The sequence below is a fragment of the Salvelinus alpinus genome, chromosome 39 (genome assembly GCF_045679555.1).
Source record: "Salvelinus alpinus chromosome 39, SLU_Salpinus.1, whole genome shotgun sequence".
Taxonomy (NCBI): domain Eukaryota; kingdom Metazoa; phylum Chordata; class Actinopteri; order Salmoniformes; family Salmonidae; genus Salvelinus; species Salvelinus alpinus.
Genome location: NC_092124.1, coordinates 8,390,982 through 8,410,538, shown reverse-complemented (window position 1 = coordinate 8,410,538; position 19,557 = coordinate 8,390,982). Strand labels below are relative to the sequence as shown.

General features: G+C 42.5%; 2 protein-coding genes and 1 long non-coding RNA gene across 5 annotated transcripts in view; 2 read left to right on the top strand and 1 right to left on the bottom strand.

Annotated features, from left to right (window-relative positions):
• On the top strand, positions 1–4,541 carry LOC139566797 (uncharacterized). 2 transcript variants are annotated; one of them, XM_071388120.1, is made up of 5 exons: positions 1–482; positions 915–1,045; positions 1,243–1,407; positions 3,910–3,982; positions 4,488–4,541. In XM_071388120.1, the coding sequence occupies exons 1-4, from the start codon at positions 224–226 to the stop codon at positions 3,958–3,960; spliced, it is 606 nt and encodes a 201-aa protein (XP_071244221.1). In that variant the 5' UTR covers positions 1–223; the 3' UTR covers positions 3,961–3,982; positions 4,488–4,541. The 2 variants fall into 2 exon arrangements, with proteins under 2 accessions (XP_071244221.1, XP_071244220.1); XM_071388119.1 differs by lacking the exons at positions 3,910–3,982; positions 4,488–4,541 and having other exon boundaries at positions 3–482; positions 1,243–2,944.
• Positions 3,571–7,000, bottom strand: LOC139566808 (uncharacterized). 2 transcript variants are annotated; one of them, XR_011673148.1, is made up of 5 exons: positions 6,897–7,000; positions 6,203–6,278; positions 5,965–6,042; positions 3,871–3,985; positions 3,571–3,735 (listed from the first exon to the last, which is right to left on the bottom strand). It is a non-coding gene; the product is annotated as an uncharacterized lncRNA (long non-coding RNA). The 2 variants fall into 2 exon arrangements; XR_011673147.1 differs by lacking the exons at positions 3,571–3,735; positions 3,871–3,985 and having other exon boundaries at positions 4,558–6,042; positions 6,897–6,999.
• Positions 7,001–8,418: 1,418 nt separating this feature from the next.
• The window catches only part of LOC139566697 (zinc finger protein 721-like), a 33,460-nt gene continuing 22,321 nt past the window's right edge, over positions 8,419–19,557 (top strand). The window contains 3 exon segments of the mRNA XM_071387947.1: positions 8,419–8,892; positions 9,064–9,194; positions 9,398–9,589. Coding sequence (XP_071244048.1) covers positions 8,625–8,892; positions 9,064–9,194; positions 9,398–9,589 — 591 coding nt within the window. The 5' untranslated portion in view covers positions 8,419–8,624.

Here is a 19,557-nt window from a genome sequence, read left to right as displayed (position 1 = left end):
TGAATATACCATAGAAGAAGTAAACGGAAGTAAGCGTTGACCAAGACATTTTGACGTTAGGGTTTTTGTTGTTATTTAGATATTTATTAACACCATGCAACTTAGCATATGACAAATTGAACTGCAAAGCATAACATACTTACCCCAGATAGTCGTTAATTCGCGTTGGAGACGGGGCTTGGTTGATAGATGATATCTAACTAGGTGGTAACGTTAACTAACAATGGCCAATTGTGTGGTTTTTCACACTCAAATAGCCTCCATTATGGAGGTGCTAGCGAATGCAGCCGTGGCAGAGATTTGTAAACTCGTAGACGATGACTATGCAGTGTTTCGTTTGGAAATAACTCAAAGACAAAAAGAAAACAGGGCATTGCAGAGGAAACTACAGCTACTGGAACTGAAGGTGGCACGGGAGCGCGTTTTCGCCAGTCGTCCCAGTAGTGTCAAAATCCTCGACCGATACAGAGGAATTGCAAGAGGTACAGTTTTTAACCACATTGGGTTAAACACTTCGTCAGTTTTTGGATTGTATGAAATAGTTCCCCTGATTACTTAGCTATCTTGCACAAAGACATCATATCAGATTCTGCATGTCCTATGACTAACTCATTGAAAACAATGATGCAACTCAAATCAACTCATGCCACATGCACCGAATACAACAGGCGTAGACTTTACCGTGAACTGCTTACTTATGAGCCCTTTCCCAACAATGCAGTTAAAGTAAATAATAGCACAATATAACAATAACGAGGCTATATATGCATGTGACATATCGATCTATAAATAGAATATCAAAAAGTTATTTAAAGTGTTATCTTACATCCTTCTAGACAGTGTCAATGGTATATATATACCATTTGAGCATTAACAGTAGCTAACCTAACCACCTCTTTTCCCCAATCACTCAGGTGAAGGACATCTCACTGGAAGCCACAAGAGCTTTGTGAAGCCAGCGGGACACAATAGATGGAGAGAGAACCAACCAATCACTGTTGAAGAGGGGAGTGGAACCTCAACCCAGCATGTTATCATGATAGAGGTTAGTGTAATAGTGTTGCGTAAAATATTACCGTTACTTTGTGAATCAAATGTGGCAGGTTTATTTCAGAAAGGCGCCCCCTCAGCTATTCACTTGATTACATTGTCATTTATTTGCCATAGGGGAGCTTGTGAGATTTCCTTACGACATTGTTATTCAACTCATGAACCGATAATAACCTCTTCTCTTCTTGTCAGTCTGCAGATGCAGAGGCTGCAGGTCCTGGGGTCAAGCAGGAGAGGACTAAAGGAGAGAAGGAGCCACAGCACAGCGGAGACATCCAGACTGGAGCGCCCCCTGTAGCCACGGAGGACCCCACCTCCGCCCCAGCACCATCCAGGACCCGACCCAGCATCACGGAGGTCAGTGGAACGCCGAACGCCGTCCTCAAGTCAGAGACAGACACGGAGACATTAACTGCAACACACAGGCTCTTACACACAGGATCTGACCACAGATCAGACCCAGAGAGACTTGGGCTGGGGCCATTGGGCTGTCCTTCTCCCGGTTCAGAGTACTTACCAGTATTTCACCAGAGCAAGAGGACGGCTCATTCCTGTGGAGGCGGTGATGGTGACACGTTAGACACTGGTGTTGATGTTCCGTCTTGTTCTTACGCTACAGAGATGGACTCTGACAACATGCCCTTGGGTTTAGACACACAGGCTGATCTGTCAAGAGGGGACTGGAACCATTACACTAGTAGTCTATACTCTGAAGGGTGCCTAGATAAGAAAGTGGAGGTTATAGTCGTAGATGAAGTGAAAGTGGAGGGCGACTCTCCTCTGACCTTGAATGCAGACAAGACTCACTTAGGGGAAGGACACTCACAAGACAGAGATTTCTTAGATTACAGGGAAAGCTTAGAGACAAATCCAAATGTTGCGGCCCACTCCCCTTTACACACGCTCAGGGATCGTGACCCAGTGTCCACGTTGATGGGTCCTTCCGATTCACAGGGCTGCGTCCTTTTCGATCAGGTATTGAACTCAAAAGACCAAAGGGCTGAGGGGAGGGGAGGGGGAGCAACATCAAACAATAGTAAAGATAAACGGTTCCTCTGCATGTTCTGTAACAAAGGCTTCAGCTGCCTCCAGAAGGTGGAGATCCACCAGAGGGTCCACACAGGGGTGAAACCCTTCAGCTGTACCCAGTGTCACATGCGTTTCGCTGAGGCTGGCAATCTGAAGAGGCACCAGAGGGTCCACACTGGGGAGAAACCCTTCAGCTGTACCCAGTGTCATATGCGCTTCTCCCACTCGTCCAGCATGAAGAGGCACCGGAGGGTCCACACAGGGGAGAAATATTAAAGCTGCCCCGAGGGAAAACCTTTCTTACACATCAGAACTACCTGAAGATGCACCTTCAGGTCCACATGGGTGAAAGGCTGTTCACCTCCACGCAATGTGGGAAGAGGTTCTCAGAGAGGAGCTACCTCAGGATACACCAGCAGAAAAAACATTCCACTAAATAACTTCTGATCAAACCCTGCATTAAAGACAAAGATACATTTTCAGTATTGTCAGCAGAAATGATCCACAGATGCATTTGGAATGACGAGTGACAGATTTCAGTGTTCAATATTCTTGGGTAGAATATTGCATCCAGACATTGTGATATATAAGGCATATTTAAACCTAAAAAGTCTGTTACATATTGTGTAGGCTATATGATGTATATTACTTCCATTCAACTACTTCATTTTTCCCCCAAGACAATTGTAATGAGAAAATGATTGCTTTTTACAAAAGTTTAGGGCTGTCCCCGACTGAATTTTTATTTTATTTTTTAAGTTAGTCGACCGAGAGTCGTCTGTTCTTTCGACAATCGATTGGTAGACATTTTTTACATGTATTTTTTCATACATAGTGTTTTAATAAAATCAACTGTATGCACTGAGATTGTGTGATGCTTTAAAGGAGAATTGCACCTGATGATTTGGCCTTGTTTTTTGGCTTGCTCCTCAAGAAATGCTGGTGGTCATGACAGAAGCCAAATGTGAGTTGGCTTGGGGGTGTGGTTTGATGCAGGTGTTTGTTTGTCCTTGCCACCACCAAAACACACCCCTCTGTCAGAACCCTGCCCACAGCTGTTTCCCCCCCACTCAGTTTCAACAAACAAACCTCCTGCAGATTGAGCTCAATAACTACAGGCAGATATAGAGAAGCTTTGAATAGATCAGCAGCCTGAAGAGTAACATGAGATGAATGAAATTGCAAAATGTATGTATATATTCTGAACTAAGTGTTTTGATAACTTTAAGATGTAGTCACAGGTCCATGTAGAATAAACAACACTTCACATAATACCAGAAGCAGTGTTCTGCTGATATAGCAATGTGAACCTTTCATCTTTTGTCGTTCCCAGCCGATACAAATACTGTGCCTATCTGCATTTTGTCTGGTGGTATTGGGGCTACCTTAGCAAACATGGCTGAGTGGCCATACATTCCTGTGTGGTGTCCTGTTCACAACAGGAGTTCCCTGATCCTGATGCAGAATACACAGGGTTTCTCCCTCCACATCTTGTCTGATACTTTATTTTTTATTGAATTAAATGGTAAAAGTTGTCTAGTAAAATGTTAATGCCGAGTGCCAGGTCTTTCTCCATTCAGAGACATCAGTATCAAGCCCGTCTGTCAGTCTGGACTTCATCTTGCAAGTCTCCATGTGCTGCCTCCATACATGTTTCTATGAACACATACATACATACATACATACATACATAGTCACTGTTCTATTACCACTGGCCGTTACAAGGATAGATAATATCTGATACACAAACGGGTACTATGTTGAAGTTTGAACAAGTCAGACTAAACCTACCTAATTCTGTTCTCCCTATTGACAACTGTTGGTGAGCAGGCTGGAGGTGAGGTCTTTTCTACAGCCCCATTGATGGGCATAGCAGCATAGAGCAGCTCCTGGCCCCTCAAAGGTACTGGTGGGTCACACACACACAGAGCACTGATTACATTATAGATGGTGGTTCTAAATAGCCTGGTACTGGTGGAACCAACCGGATCGCTTCGTTCACCTTTCTACTTCACTGCAGATATCATCAAACGTGAAGTGAAATAGAATGGTCAAAAAGATCAGGCTGGATCCACCAGGCTAGGTTATGTCCTGGACATTATATGTAACAAATAATGTCAGTTTAAATAAAATGTTTCATAATTGGGTTATTTGTACATTATGATGAGCCTGTGAAAGCTGTTGCAATCGACAGGTGAAGATTGCTGGCCAGGTACTTGCCAACATGCTAGCTATATTTTAAAGACTTGTTACTGACTTTGAACACTTGTCAAACTACTTCACTGCCTGTTCATTGATTATTTGGTGACTGAAAAACGTAAGGTACATGTGGTTCTCAGCAACTTGAACCAGCACTGAAATGTAAGCAATGGGGTTAATGTCTTCCCCCTCTCTGCTATTTTCCTCAGGTTGAAGCACATCCCTAACACCCAGACAGATGTCAAGAACTTGGGAACCTCCCAGCCACCAGGATAATCATCTTGTTTAGGAGGTTTATTCACAAGGTTGGTTAGAAATAGATCCACCCATGTTATTCTCTATCATGCAGAATTGTAGCTAAACTTGTAACTTGGGAAGCTCATTCAATAATACAGACATGGGTGATTTCTAGGCCAGGTGACAATTTCAACCAGCAGGAACATGGAGCACTCCATGTAAGTCATGCATGCATACACATAGATACCCTATGCACCCTATGCATAAACCTGTCAACTCCTGGAGTAACTCCCTGTCAGAGAGACTGATTAGAGGGTTTTGCCAGAGGCCCTGGGCCAATGGGAGGTCAGGCATGAGGGCTTAGGGGTCAGACGGAGTGAGAATGAAGTTACAGACATGAAGATACAACTTGAACCACAGAGTAAGGCTACCTTCAAACGTAAATACATGAAACACGTATCTGTTTGGTGGGGTAAAATGCTGTTTTACGTTTATAATTGGTTGATGGATAGTCTTTGGTACTTTTCTGACAGCACAACACAAGCCTAGCCCCCCCTGTCTTTTACGCACAATTTGTGTGATTGGAAGGCACCCTTATAATCCTCAATCGACAATGTCAATGTCAACTCTTACTGTACTCACTCAAACTCATGCACTCGCCTCCCTCTAAAAAGTCTCCCAGACTTTTATAAAAACTAAACATGTCCATCTCCCATCCCCAGGGGAGTCTGCTGGGCCATGGAACTCTAGAGCAGCACATCAAAAAAAACTACCACCATTTCAGCTATCAGCAGAAATTTCCCTGAGGAAGGGTGCAACTATCAAGGCTTTAAAATTGTCAAATTTGGGGGAGGGATGACCACCAAATGCAATCAAGTTGTATAAACTACATGTTCATTTTTTAATAGGTTCCAAAACCATAACTGTTTCAGCCTGGTCTTCTCATTTTTACTAACTACTATGGTAACTTAAACATCTGACAACATGCAGACTTTCTCCATCAAGACAGCGCTTCTGATTCAAAGAGGTCTAAAAATCAATTCAAGTCTCATATCCAGGGTGAAAAAAATATTATTCATGTATAAAAGATATCACACAGGTGTGCCACCTAAAATATATATCCCAGACAAGCCTGAAGAATGGGACAAATAGGCTGTGTTTAGACAGGCAGCCCAAGTCTGACACTTTTTTTTTTCACCAATTGGTCTTTTGATCAATCAGATCAGCTCTGAAAAAGATCCAATGTGAAAAGATCTGGGATTGGTCAAAAGACCAATTAGTGGAAAAAATATCAGAATTGGGCTGCCTGTAAACGCAGCCAGAGGCAAGTGAATATAAGTATTTTCTTGTATTCGTATAAGTTTGTAAGAATTTGAGTGGTTACATACAGTACATGTTAAATGGTTACGAGACATAAGGAGACTATTGCGGTAATAAAAGGGAAGGTACCGCTGAAGGCCCCTGTATTCAGTCAGGCAGCTTGAAGCATATGTCACCATCCGGGCCCTTGTCACAGCATGCTGAGGCCTGACAGGGAGATGACAATAAATACATTATTTACCTTTCATCACCAAAGCCGTGTTAGCATTTAGTGCACATGTTTCTGAACCAACCATTTTGTTAGCGTCATTGATATAAATGGGCAATTCAAATACAATATCCGGTTTATTAGCATTGACTGTAATACCTCCATGGTCCTGTGGTGGTCTGGCAGCATGTTGCTTTCTAGTGGTCTTACTCCCGCTCCACCTGAAATGCAATAACTAAAACATGAAAAACAAGACTAGTCAGTCAGTAAGTTGGCTAATTAAACACTCACACACCAGTCAAATGATACCCAACCAATACAGCCTACTAGTCTATTTGCAGTGAAATTGGGAGGGGCATTTTTTCAGTCACCAATTAATCAATAAACAGGCAGTGAAATTAAGTAGTTTGACAAGTGTTCCAAAGTAACAAATCTTTAAAATCTTTATAGCTAGCAAATATCGTTTTTATTTTCTCAGAAACCTAGCTAACATTAGCTACACTTCAGTGATGATGGTAGGCGTTAGTTAGCTAGCTTTCCCCCAGTACTTTCAATTTAACTAGATAGCTAGTTAAGTAAGTAATGGCATGTATATCAACTTTACCAATCAGCTGGTTAACTAGCAAATATATTCGGTTTGCCCTCGCATTTAAAGCTGCCTGATAAAGCTTGCCATAGTAAAGCCAGGATGAATGTCAGAGGCCAGATAACTAACCCTAGCGGCTGTCAATGCAATGGCTAGTCTGGAGTTCGTCTGAAATGTACCATTTTATTTCACATGATAAGCAAACTGTCATGCCTTTTCACAACAACAACGACAAAAAATCGATGTACACAGATAAGAAACTATTACCTTCAAATAGATCATTTTGGTTTTATTTACTTCATCCTCTCTTGTTCAAGTGGGTAGCAACTTCCTGAGATTTGATTGATGGAACAATCCAGCCAATGGTTAGGCAGCTGTGGTTTTGGCAAAGGGAACTGATTGGTCAGGAGTAAAAGGTCCTGTCCCCAGAGCTGCACAAATCGAATTTTTACTTGCGAAATCTCTTTCTACAAATTTACAGAACTTTCTACAAGTTTACAAATCTCTTTAACGTGTCAACAGTAACAGAACGCGCAGATTCAAAATCTGCAAGTGTATTTTTGATTCACAGCAGAATATTCATACTCGTAAAAGGATTTGTAATCATTCTGAAAATAAATTATACTTACAAATCTTATTGAACATATTCAAATTTACAAATGTAAACGTTACAAGTTTGAGACATGAGACATGCTTGCGAAATTAAATGACACATTTGCAAATCGTACTTGAAACCACGAAATTCAAAATGCAAACTCACGTACTTCTGTCATCATTAAAATCCCATACACATTGCCACAAAATAATTAATTTACTCAGCCACACAAGTCAAACACTTAAAGTTGGCTGTATTTATACTGATATACGTCATCATGTCACTGTGTTCATTAATGCACTAACTGACCAAAACATGCTCAAATCAAGTCTCTCTTAAAATCCTCCTCCAGTCTCCCTTTTACCACATTTAACACCCGATTTACTTAACAAAAGGTACATCTTAATAAGTGGACTTTCCTCTTTTGTTCTCTATTGCTCCTCAAGCAAAGGGGAGGCTAATGACATCACATTTGACCATCAGGCCAACTATTGAGCAGTTGTGTCTAAAAAAACACTATTTTTCTCAAAACATATGTTTTACCCTTTAGCGTGTGTGTACTTTACTGTATTTATACTTGGAACATCGTTTTTCAACAGGAAATGTTTTTAAAACATCTCTGGAGGACACAACTGTTTCTGCTCAAACACTTATCTATCATCTGTGGTATGGGACCTTTACAAACAGTCCTTGACCTCAAGCTGTTTACAAGGCTTCAGGTCTTGTGATGACTGGGTTGAAATATTAAACATGAACTAAAGTGCACCTGTACTTGATATTCCAGAATGACTGGTCTCCACAAACTGTGTCAGTGTACAGCATTCTAATGTCTGTTTAAGAGGGTAATTAACCACATACCTCTCATTAACCCATTGTTAACTTGTCATTTGAAACAGGATTGTAAATACCTGTTTTTAGAGAGACAGTAAACCTAGGCAGTTGAATATTTACGTTACTGTGGTGATGTAAGCCTAGATGGAATAAAGTCATTATATAATTGTTATATTCTAGCTAACATACTGTTCTTTCTAAGCAAGTCTTCTCAGATTCAAAGATACTGCGCATAAAAGGTCGTGATTTGTTGTTGATTTCAATTATGAATATTTCTGTGGTGGAGACACAATGGCTGTGCAATTTGTCTAATTTGTAATGTAATTAGCATTACCGTAGTTAAAAGAGCAGCACGCACTCTTTTTTTCATTTAATCACGCCCCAAGACGCCCGCCAATGAAATCATTTTTCGTCGGTGTGGATGGGAAGTAAACAGTGACCAAGAACAATTTTCACGATAGTGTTTTTATTATTGTTATTTAGACATTTATTAATACAGGACTTGGTTGATAGATAGTACGTTATTTAGGCAACGGTAGATAGCTTCTAACGTTAGCTAGCTAACAACAATGGCTATGGGTTTTCACACTCAAATGGCCTCCATTATGGAAGTGCTAGCGAATGCAGCCGTGGCAGAGATCTGTAAACTCGTAGACGACGACTATGCAGTGTTTCGTTTGGAAATTTCTCAAAGCCAAAATGAAAACAGGGCATTGCGGAGGAAACTACAGCTACTAGAATTGAAGGTGGCACGGGAGCGCGCAGAGAGGACAATCAGAGAACGCGTCCTCGTCAGTAGTGACAAGATCCTCGACCGATACAGAGGAATGGCAAGAGGTACATTTTGACCCGTTCCCCTCGCGCATGTTTGGCTCAGAAGTTGTAATCAGGGGAATTACTGCAATCTTTCAATAAGTTATGAGAAGTGTTACCTAACAGACAGTGTCAATAGTGTACAATTGAGCATTGACAGTACCTAACCACCTCTTTTCCCCCAATCACTCTCAGGTGAAGGACATCTCACTGGAGGCTACAGGAGCTTTGTGAAGCCAGCGGCACACAATACATGGCGCGATGACCAACAAATCACTGTTGATGAGGGGAGTGGAACCTCAACCCAGCACGTTATTGTGATAGAGGTTAGTGTAATAGAATTACATACAAATTACAGTACATCAAATGTGTCCAGTTTTATTTCAGAAAGACTCCCCTCAGCTATTCACTTACTTACATGCAACATCCTCATTTATCTGCCATAGGGGAGCTTGTGAGACTTCCTTAAGACATTATCCAATTATCCAATTAAACTCATGTACCGACAATAACCTCTTTCTTGTGTCAGTCTGCAGATGCAGAGGCTGCAGGTTATGGCGAATCGTCTCTGGTCAAGCAGGAGAGGACTGAAGCAGAGGACCCACAACACAGCAGAGACATTCAGACTGGAGCAACGTCTGGAGTGGCGCCCCCTGTAGCCACAGAGGACCTATCCACCGCCGCTGCGCCTCAGCCCAGGACCCGACACAGCATTACGGAGGTCAGTGGAATGCCAAACGCCATCCTCAAGTCAGAGACAGAGACTGTAACACAAAGGCTTTTACACGCAGTACCTGACCGCAGGTCAGACCCAGAGAGACTGGGGTTGGGGAGACTGGGCTGTCCTCCTGCTCCTGGCTCAGAGTATTTACTTTACGGTAACCCGAGCCCGAGGACTGTTCATTCCCATCGGGACTCAGGTGACGCGTTAGAGACTGGCAGTGATCCGTCTTGTTCTTACACTACAGAGATGGACCCTGGCAACATGCCCTTGGGTTTAGAAACACACACTGACCTGTCTAGAGGGGACTGGAACCGGTACAGTAGTAGTGTATACTCTGAAGGGTGCCTAGATAAGAAAGAGGAAGGTCTGGTCGTAGATGAAGTGGCTGTGAAAGTGGAGGGCGACGTTCCTCCCACATGGAATGCAGATAATCACCTAGGAGACAGACACTCACAGGGCAGAGATTTCTTAGATTGCAACGAAAGCTTAGAGACAAATCCAAATGTTGCGACCCACTCCCCTTTACACGTGTTCAGGGATTGCGACCCAGTGTGTACGTTGATGAGGCATTCCGACTCAGACAGCCGTGTCCTTTTCAATCAGATATTGAACTCAAACGACAGGGCTAGAGCCCAGGCTCAGGGAGGGGGAGCCACATCAGGCAATTGTAAAGAAAAACGGTTCCTCTGCATGTTCTGTAACAAAGGTTTCAGCAGCCCCCAGAAGGTGGAGATCCACCAGAGGGTCCACACAGGGGTGAAACCCTTCAGCTGTACCAAGTGTCACATGTGCTTTGCCCAGGCTAGTGACCTGAAGAGACACCAGAAGGTCCACACAGGGGAGAAACCGTTTGGCTGCCACCTGTGCCGGGCCAGTTTCTCCCACTCGTTCAACCTGAAGAGGCACCAGAAGGTCCACACAGGGGAGAACTCTACAGCTGCCCCCAGTGTGAGAAGAGGTTCTCCCACCAGCTGAAGATGCACCTGAAGGTCCACATGGGATAGAGGCCATTCACCTTTACGCACTGTGGGAAGAGGTTCTCAGAGAGGAGCAACCTCAGGATACACCTGCATAAAGACCCCTTTTGCCCTCAGAACAGCCACAATTCTTCAGGCCATGGACTCTACAATGTGTCAAAAGCGGTCAACAGGAATGCTGGCCCATATTGACTCCAGTGCTTCTAGCAGTTGTGTCGAGTTGGCTGGATGTCATTTGGGTGGTGGAACATTCTTGATACACATGTAAACTGTTGAGTGAGAGAAACCCAGCAGCGTTGCAGTTCTTGACATTCAAACCGATGCGCCTGGCACCTACTACCATACCCCATTCAAAGGCACTTAAATCTTTTGTCTTGCCTGGTCTCCCTCTGAATGACACACATACACAATCCATGTCTCAATTGTCTCAAGGCTTAAAAATCCTTCTTTAACCTCTTATTCTCCCCTTCATCTACACTGATTTGAAATGGATTTAAAATAATTGCGTCATGTATAATGGAAACGGCAGATATAGCAGACATTTTCTAGAGATTGACAACATGTTTATCCATTCGACCGGTGGATTTTTCTTCTGTCTAATTTTCTTTGTGACAAATTAGGACGTAAACTGTTTTTCAAAATAAATTGCAGAATCATTTTGAAGGTACGCAGGGCACGTGATGTCACCGTGTAACAATAAAGCTCCACTCTACATTTAATTCTAAATGCCAACTGCTTGCAAAATCAATTTTTCAACTGTAAAAATGTTTCTTTGCAGAACAAGGATTGTCCTGAATTTCAAGAGCGCCTGAATTGTTTCAACTTGCTTTTCTGGTTGGCTGCAAGTTTCACCATCCAATTATTTCAGATCGACAGGAGTGCACGTTTCACCATGGCACAGAACATGGCGATACATTGGCACTTGAGAGTTATTAGTATATGGAAAATATGAGTCAATTATTGCATTCTATCCATAGACTACCTGAGACATGAAACCGATAGGTGGGAGGGCATACAGGCTGTTGCCAATTTATGAATGCGCAATTTGCCTAAATGAGTAATGGAAACACTTCAACCACTACATTTTTATTTTTTCACTATAGGTTCTTGCGATGTTTAAACATTTTAATTTTTTTAAACATCATTACGTCCAGGTGTTTCCATTTATCTATCTTGTGTCAATGAAGACGCACCCTAGCAGGCAATTGTTGCATTTATTTTCTATGCTGACGTTCTAAATGTCGACAAAAAAATTACTGGACAAGTTAATGAAAACACTAGCTAGGTCACGGAAAGGACAGGTGTTCCTAATGTGTGTACACTCGGTGCATAAGCCTAAAGTCTGTCACATATTGTGTTTGTACTGTGTAGGCTATATGATGTTCACAAGTGCCTGTTTCATTCCTTCCATTAATTTACTTTAAACTGCATTCAGAAAGAAAAAAATATTACGTTTATGCAAGTCTTTAGTTGAGACGGGCATGTGTGGTTTTCATGTGGTTTATTTCAAACTTGTTCATGTTTAATAAACAGTTGGACTTTTCATTTTAAGACTTTCATTGAGACTCTTTAGTATACATCACCTCTGATCCCACCCTATTCTACATATACCCAACGCTTGATAACCAATATACACTTACTAAATATACCCACACACTAACAAACATCTACTGTACACGTCAAAATAGTTTTGTCAGGATTTTATGACTTTTGACTTATCATACCTGACAAAATTTTAACAACAATGAAGTCCATCTGTAACTACAGTATAGGACTCAAACGTAGTGGGGATGGTAAACACTTTGGATCAATACTTGCAAACACGGGTATAAAGTACTTATATAAAAATACTTTAAAGTAATACTTTTTTATGTTGGGGTATCTGTATTTTACTATTTATATTTGTCTACTTTTACTTGACTACTTTTACCTCACTACATTCCTAAAGAAAATTATGTACTTTCTACTCCATAGAGTTCCCCTGGCACTCAAAAGTACTCGTTATATTTTGAATGCTTAGCAGGACAAGAAAATGGTCCAATTCACACACTTATCAAGAGAACATCCAAATATAATTTTATTGGTCACATACACATGGTTAGCAGATGTTAATGCAAGTGTAGCAAAATGGTTGTGCTTTTATTTCCGACAGTGCAGTAATATCTAACAAGTAATCTAACAAATTCACAACGACTACCTTATACACACAAATATAAAGGGATGAATATGTACATATAAATATATGGATGAGCGATGGCTGTGCGGCATAGGCAAGATGCAGTAGATGGAATAGAATACAGTATATACATATGAGATGAGTAATGTAGGATATGTAGACATTATTAACGTGGCGTTATTTAAAGTGATTAGTGATACCTTTTTATTAAAGTGGCAAGAGATTTGAGTCTGTGTTGGCAGCAGCCACTATTAGTGATGGCTGTGTGAGAGAAGCTGTTTTTCAGTCTCGGTCACAGCTTTGATGCACCTGTACTGAACTCGCCTTCTGGATGGTAGCGGGGTGAACAGGCAGTGGCTCGGGTGGTGGTTGTCCTTGATCTTTTTGGCCTTCCTGTGACATTGGGTGCTGTAGGTTTTCCTGGGGGCAGGTAGTTTTCCCCCGGTTGTGCAGACCGCACAACCCTCTGGAGAGCGTTGCAGTTGTGGACGGAGCAGTTGCCGTACCAGGCGGTGATACAGCCCCACAGGGTACTCTCGATTGTGCATCTGTAACAGTTAGTGTGGTCATTCCTACTGCCTCTGATCTGGCGGACTTACTAAACACACATGCTTAATTGATTTTTTATTTTATTTCACCTTTATTTAACCAGGTAGGCTAGTTGAGAACAAGTTCTCATTTGCAACTGCGACCAGGCCAAGGTAAAGCAAAGCAGTTCGACGCATACAACAACACAGAGTTACACATGGAATACACAAACATACAATCAATAATACAGTAGAAAAATCTATATATAGCATGTGCAAATGAGGTAGGATAGGAGAGGTAAGGCAATAAATAGGCCATGGTGGCAAATTAATTACAATATAGCAATTAAACACTGGAATGGAAGGATGTGCAGAAGATGAATGTGCAAGTTGAGATACTGGGGTGCAAAGGAGCAAGATAAATAAATAAATACAGTATGGGGATGAGGTAGATTGGATGGGCTATTTACAGATGAGCTATGTGCAGTGATCTGTGAGCTGCTCTGACAGCTGGTGCTTAAAGCTAGTGAGGGAGGTACGAGTCTCCAGCTTCAGAGATTTTTGCAGTTTGTTCCAGTCATTGACAGCAGAGAACTGGAAGGAGAGGCGGCCAAAGGAAGAATTGGCTTTGGGGGTGACCAGTGAAATACACCTGCTGGAGCTCGTGCTACGGGTGGGTGCTGCTATGGTGACCAGTGAGCTAAGGCGGGGCTTTACCTAGCAGAGATTTGTAGATGACCTGGAGCCAGTGGGTTTGGCGACGAGTATGAAGCGAGGGCCAGCCAACGAGAGCATACAGGTCGCAGTGGTGGGTAGTATAGTGTCCTCTGTCTCTGTGTGGATGAACCAATGAGAGCTGGTCAAACTTTTAGCTTTTTGCCATTCTCAGTGCAGGTGGTACATAAAGCCCTGAAATCCTTAGATAAGAGAAAGCCTGCAGGTCCTGATCTTTTGGATCCCTGCTTTTTAAATCTGGCAGCTGATTTCATAGCTGAAACACTTAAATATCTGTTCAAACTAACCCTGGAATCTAATGAAATTCCCAAAAATCTGGAAATCAGCATTTGTCCTACCACTTTTAAAAGGGGGAGATCCAACTCTTAAATAATTATAGGCCAATCTCAAAGCTGTCACCCCTGGTGAAAATACTTGAAACCCTTGTGAGTGAACAGCTAAAAGAGTATTTATTTACTAACTCTATTTTATCAATGTACCAATCGGGCTTCAGGAAGAAGCATAGCACAATTACAGCAGCCATGAAGGTTTAAGATGATATCACTGAAGCCCTTGACAAAAAACAGCACTGTGTCTCACTTTTTATTGATCTCTCTAAGGCTTTAGATACAGTTGATCATGCTGGGTCTTTCAGAGCATGCAGTTGCATGGTTTGCTAACTATCTGTCTGAGAACTCAGTGCACTCAATTTGATGGGATTATGTCTGTTAAATTGCAGAGAGATTGTCGAGAGTAGGTCTTTCAGAGCATGCAGTTGCATGGTTTGCTAACTATCTGTCTGATAGAACTCAGTGCACTCAATTTGATGGGCTTATGTCTGTTAAATTGTCTGTCTTTAATGGTGTGCCCCAAGGCTCTGTACTTGGTCCTCTCTTATTCACTATTTATATAAATGATTTAGACAAAAATGTTCAAAATGCGCAACTTCATTTTTATGCTGATACTGTTATTTACTACTGTGCCTTGTCTCTTACAAAAGATTTCCAGAACTTGCAAACTGCTTTTTATACTGTTCAACATACCTTGTGTCAATTGAAGCTTATCCTCAATACTGACAAAACTAAACTAATGGTGTTTTCTAAAGCAAGAAATAGCCCTCTGAACCTTTCACCTATTACTACCTGTCAGGGCAAGGAGATTGAGGTTGTAACCTCATATAAATATCTTGGAATTTTAATTGATGACGGCCTCTCTTTTAAATTGCATATTCAACAACTTACAAAAAAATTGAAGCTGAAATTGGGATTTTATTTTAACAATAAGGCCTGTTTTTCTTTTAAAGCCAGAAGGAGGCTAGTATCAGCTACATGTATGCCTTTACTAGACTATGGGGATATTTTATATATGAATGCTTCCGCTCAGTATTTGAGATTATTTGACACCCTTTAACATTGCACTTTAAGATTTATTTTAAACTGCAAAACCCTGCACTTTGTATACCAGGGTTGGCTGGCCTTCTCTAGTCACTCGTAGGCTGTCAGTCAGTCACTGGTATACTTTTATTTATAAAGCCATTTTTACAAGGGTATGTTTGGCAGCATGAGTGAAGGATGCTTTGTAGCGAAATAGGAAGCCGATTCTAGATTTAATTTTGGATTGGAGATGTTTAATGTGAGTCTGGAAGGAGAGTTTACAGTCTAACCAGACACCTAGGTATTTGTAGTTGTCCACATATTTTAAGTCAGAACCGTCCAGAGTAGTGATGCTGACGGGCGGGCAGGTGCGGGCAGAAATCGGTTGAAGAGCATGCATTTAGTTTTACTTGCATTTAAGAGCAGTTGGAGGCCATGGAAGGAGAGTTGTATGGCATTGAAGCTCATCTGGAGGTTAGTTAAGTGTCCAACGAAGGGCCAGAGGTATACAGAATGGCGTTGTCTGCGTAGAGGTGGATCAAATAATCACCAGCAGCGAGAGCGACATCATTGATGTATACATAGAAGAGAGTCGGCCCGAGAATTGAACCCTGTGGCACCCCCATAGACTGCCAGAGGTCCGGACAACAGGCCCTCCGATTTGACATACTGAACTCTATCGGAGAAGTAGTTGGTGAACCAAGCGAGGCAATCATTTGAGAAACCAAGGCTGTTGAGTCTGCCAATAAGAATGTTGTGATTGACAGAGTCGAAAGCCTTAGCCAGGTCGATGAATACGGCTGCACAGTAATGTCTCTTATCGATGGCGGTTATGATATCGTTTAGGACCTTGAGCGTGGCTGAGGTGCACCCATGACCAGCTCTGAAACCAGATTTCATAGCGAAGGTACGGTGAGATTCGAAATGGTCGGTAATCTGTTTGTTAACTTGGCTTTCAAAGACCTTAGAAAGGCAGGGTAGAATAGATATAGGTCTGTAGCAGTTTGGGTCTAGAGTGTCTCCCCCTTTGAAGAGGGGGATGACCGCAGCAGCTTTCCAATCTATGGGAATCTCAGACGATACGAAAGAGAGGTTGAACAGGCAAGTAATAGGGGTTGCAATAATTTCGGCAGATAATTTTAGAGAGGGTCCAGATTGTCGATTTGAAGGGGTCCAGATTTTGCAGCTCTTTCAGAACATCAGCTATTTGGGTGAAGGAGAAGTGGGGGAGGTTTGGGCGATTTGCTGTGGGGAGCACAGGGCTGTTGACCAGGGTAGGGGTAGCCAGGTGGAAAGCATGGCCAACCGTAGAAAAATGCTTATTGAAATGTTCAATTATTGTGGATTTATCGGTAGTGACAGTGTTTCCTAGCCTCAGTGCAATGGGCAGCTGGGAGGAGGTGCTCTTATTCTCCATGGACTTTAGTGTCCCAGAACTTTTTTGAGTTTGTACTACAGGATGCAAATTTCTGTTTGAAAAAGCTAGCCTTATCTTTCCTAACTGCCTGTGTATATTGGTTCCTAACTTCCCTGAAAAGTTGCATATCACGGGGGCTATTCGATGCTAATACAGAACGCCACAGGATGTTTTTGTGCTGCTGGTCAAGGGCAGACAGGTCTGGAGTGAACCAAGGGCTATATCTATTCCTAGTTCTACATTTTTTGAATGGAGCATGCTTATTTAAGATGGTGAGGAAGGCACTTTTAAAGAATAACCAGGCATCCTCTACTGACGGGATGAGGTCAATGTCATTCCAGGATACCCAGGCCAGGTCGATTAGAAGGTGTTTTAGGGAGTGTTTGACAGTGATGAGGGGTGGTCGTTTGACCTTGGTTGAAAACAGCAGAGGTCTATTTGGAGGGCGAGTTAGTTAGGATGATATCTATGAGGGTGCCCGTGTTTACAGATTTGGGGTTGTACCTGGTAGGTTCATTGATCATTTGTGTGAGATTGAGGGCATCAAGCTTAGATTGTAGGATGGCCGGGGTGTTAAGCATGTCCCAGTTTAGGTCACCTAGCAGCACGAGCTCAGAAGATAGATGGGGGGCAATCAATTCACATATGGTGTCCAGGCCACAGCTGGGGGGAGAGGGTGGTCTATAGCAAGCGACAACGGTGAGAGACTTGTTTCTGGAAAAGTAAATTTTTTAGAAGTAGAAGCTCGAATTGTTTTGGTACAGACCTGGATAGTAAGACAGAACTCTGCAGGCTATGTCTGCAGTAGATTGCAACACCGCCCCCTTTGGCAGTTCTATCTTGGCGGAAAATGTTATGGTTAGGGATTTCAGGGTTTTTGGTGGTTTTCCTAAGCCAGGATTCAGACATGGCTAAGACATCCGGGTTGGCAGAATGTGCTAAAGCAATGAATAAAGCAAAGTTAGGGAGTAAGCTTCTAATGTTAACATGCATGAAACCAAGGCTTTTACGGTTACAGAAGTCAACAAATGAGAGCACCTGGGGAGTAGGAGTGGAGCTAGGCACTGCAGGTCCTGGATTAACCTCTACATCACCAGAGGAGAAGTAGGATAAGGGTACGGCTAAAGGCTATAAGAACTGGCCGTCTAGCACGTTCGAAACAGAGAGTAAAGGGAGCAGGTTTCTGGGTACGATAGCATAGATTCAAGGCATAATGTACAGACAAAGGTATAGTAGAGAGTACATTGGAGGTAAACCTAGGCATTGAGTAATAAACCAGGTGATGTCATCGCATATGTGGGAGGTGGAACTAAATGGTTGGTTAAGGCATATTGAGCAGGGCTAGAGGCTCTACAGTGAAATAAGACAATAATCACTAACCAGGACAGTAATGGACAAGGCATATTGATATTAGGGAGAGGCATATGTAGCCAAGTGATCGTATGGGTCCAGTGAGGGGTTGGGCTGGCTGGGGACTCGGCGATTCAGACAGTTAGCAGGCCGGGGCTGGCAAGCTAGCAGTTAGCAGGCCGGGGCTAGCAAGCTAGCATAAGGGCCTTAGAGAGACGTCGCGATGGGGGAAAGTCTGTTTTTGCCGCCTCGTGCGGTATGTCGATAGACCAGTCGTGGAATTAGTAGGGTTCCAAGTAGCAGAGTGGTCCAAGTCCAATTGGCAAAATGGGTATAGTACTTCAAGAAACTGGCCAATGGATCAGCTAACAGTCCAATATGCTATACATAGCTAGCAGGCCGCGGTTAGCAGAATGGGCCTTCAGGGGACGTCGCGCCTGAGGGGCCTGTTGGGATCCTCGGCAGATTATGTTGGTATTCCAGTCGTGAAGGATCGGCGGGGTTCCGTGCCCCGTACCGGCAGTAGAAGGGGTCCGGATATTGTAGCCGAGGAGTGGGCTTCAGGAGTAGCACAGGAGCCCTAGCCGGGAGATGGGTCTAGCATAGGCTAGCTCCAGGCTTGTTGGTGCTTGCTCCGGGACGGAAACGTTAGCCAGGAGGAGTCAACCCGGGTTGCGGTTAGCTAACTGCCATGATCCAGATGAAAAGGTTCAGAGTTTGCGGTAGGAATCCTGGGATATGGAGAGAAAAAGAGGTCCGGTATGCTCTGGTTTGAAACGTGTTGTACGAACTGGCGAGAGCTTTCCGAGCTAAAGGTTAGCTGATGACCGCTAGCAGTGGTTAGCTGGCTGATAGCTAGTTAGCTAGCTAGCTTCAGTTGAGATATTCCAGTTCGGAGGTAAATAGAAATTCTTTCGAAAAAAAACCCAGATCCACACCCCATTGGGTGAGGCGGGTTGCAGGAGAGTATTTTGAAGTTGAGGTTTAGGAAAAATATTAAAAAGAATGCGAAGAAAAATATATAAAAGATGTATACATAGGACAAGACAAAGACATATGACTGCTATGCCATCTTGGAAAACTCTAGTAGTTTTCATTATAAATGATAAATCATTATAAATGATGTCTGAGTGTGTCCCTGGCTATCTGTATATTTAAAAAATAATAGCATTGTTATTTGGTTTGCTTAATATAAGGAATTTGAAATTATTTATACTTGTACTTTTACTTTTGATACTTAAGTATATTTTTGCAGTTAAGTATATTTAAAACCAAATACTTTTAGACTTTTACTCAAGTAGAATCTTACCGGGTGACTCACTTTTATTTGGTAATTTTCTATTAAGGTATCTTTACATTTACTTAAGGATGAGTGTTGGGTATTCTTTACACCACTGTGCAAACATAAATCATTTAAATGGTTGCTTATCT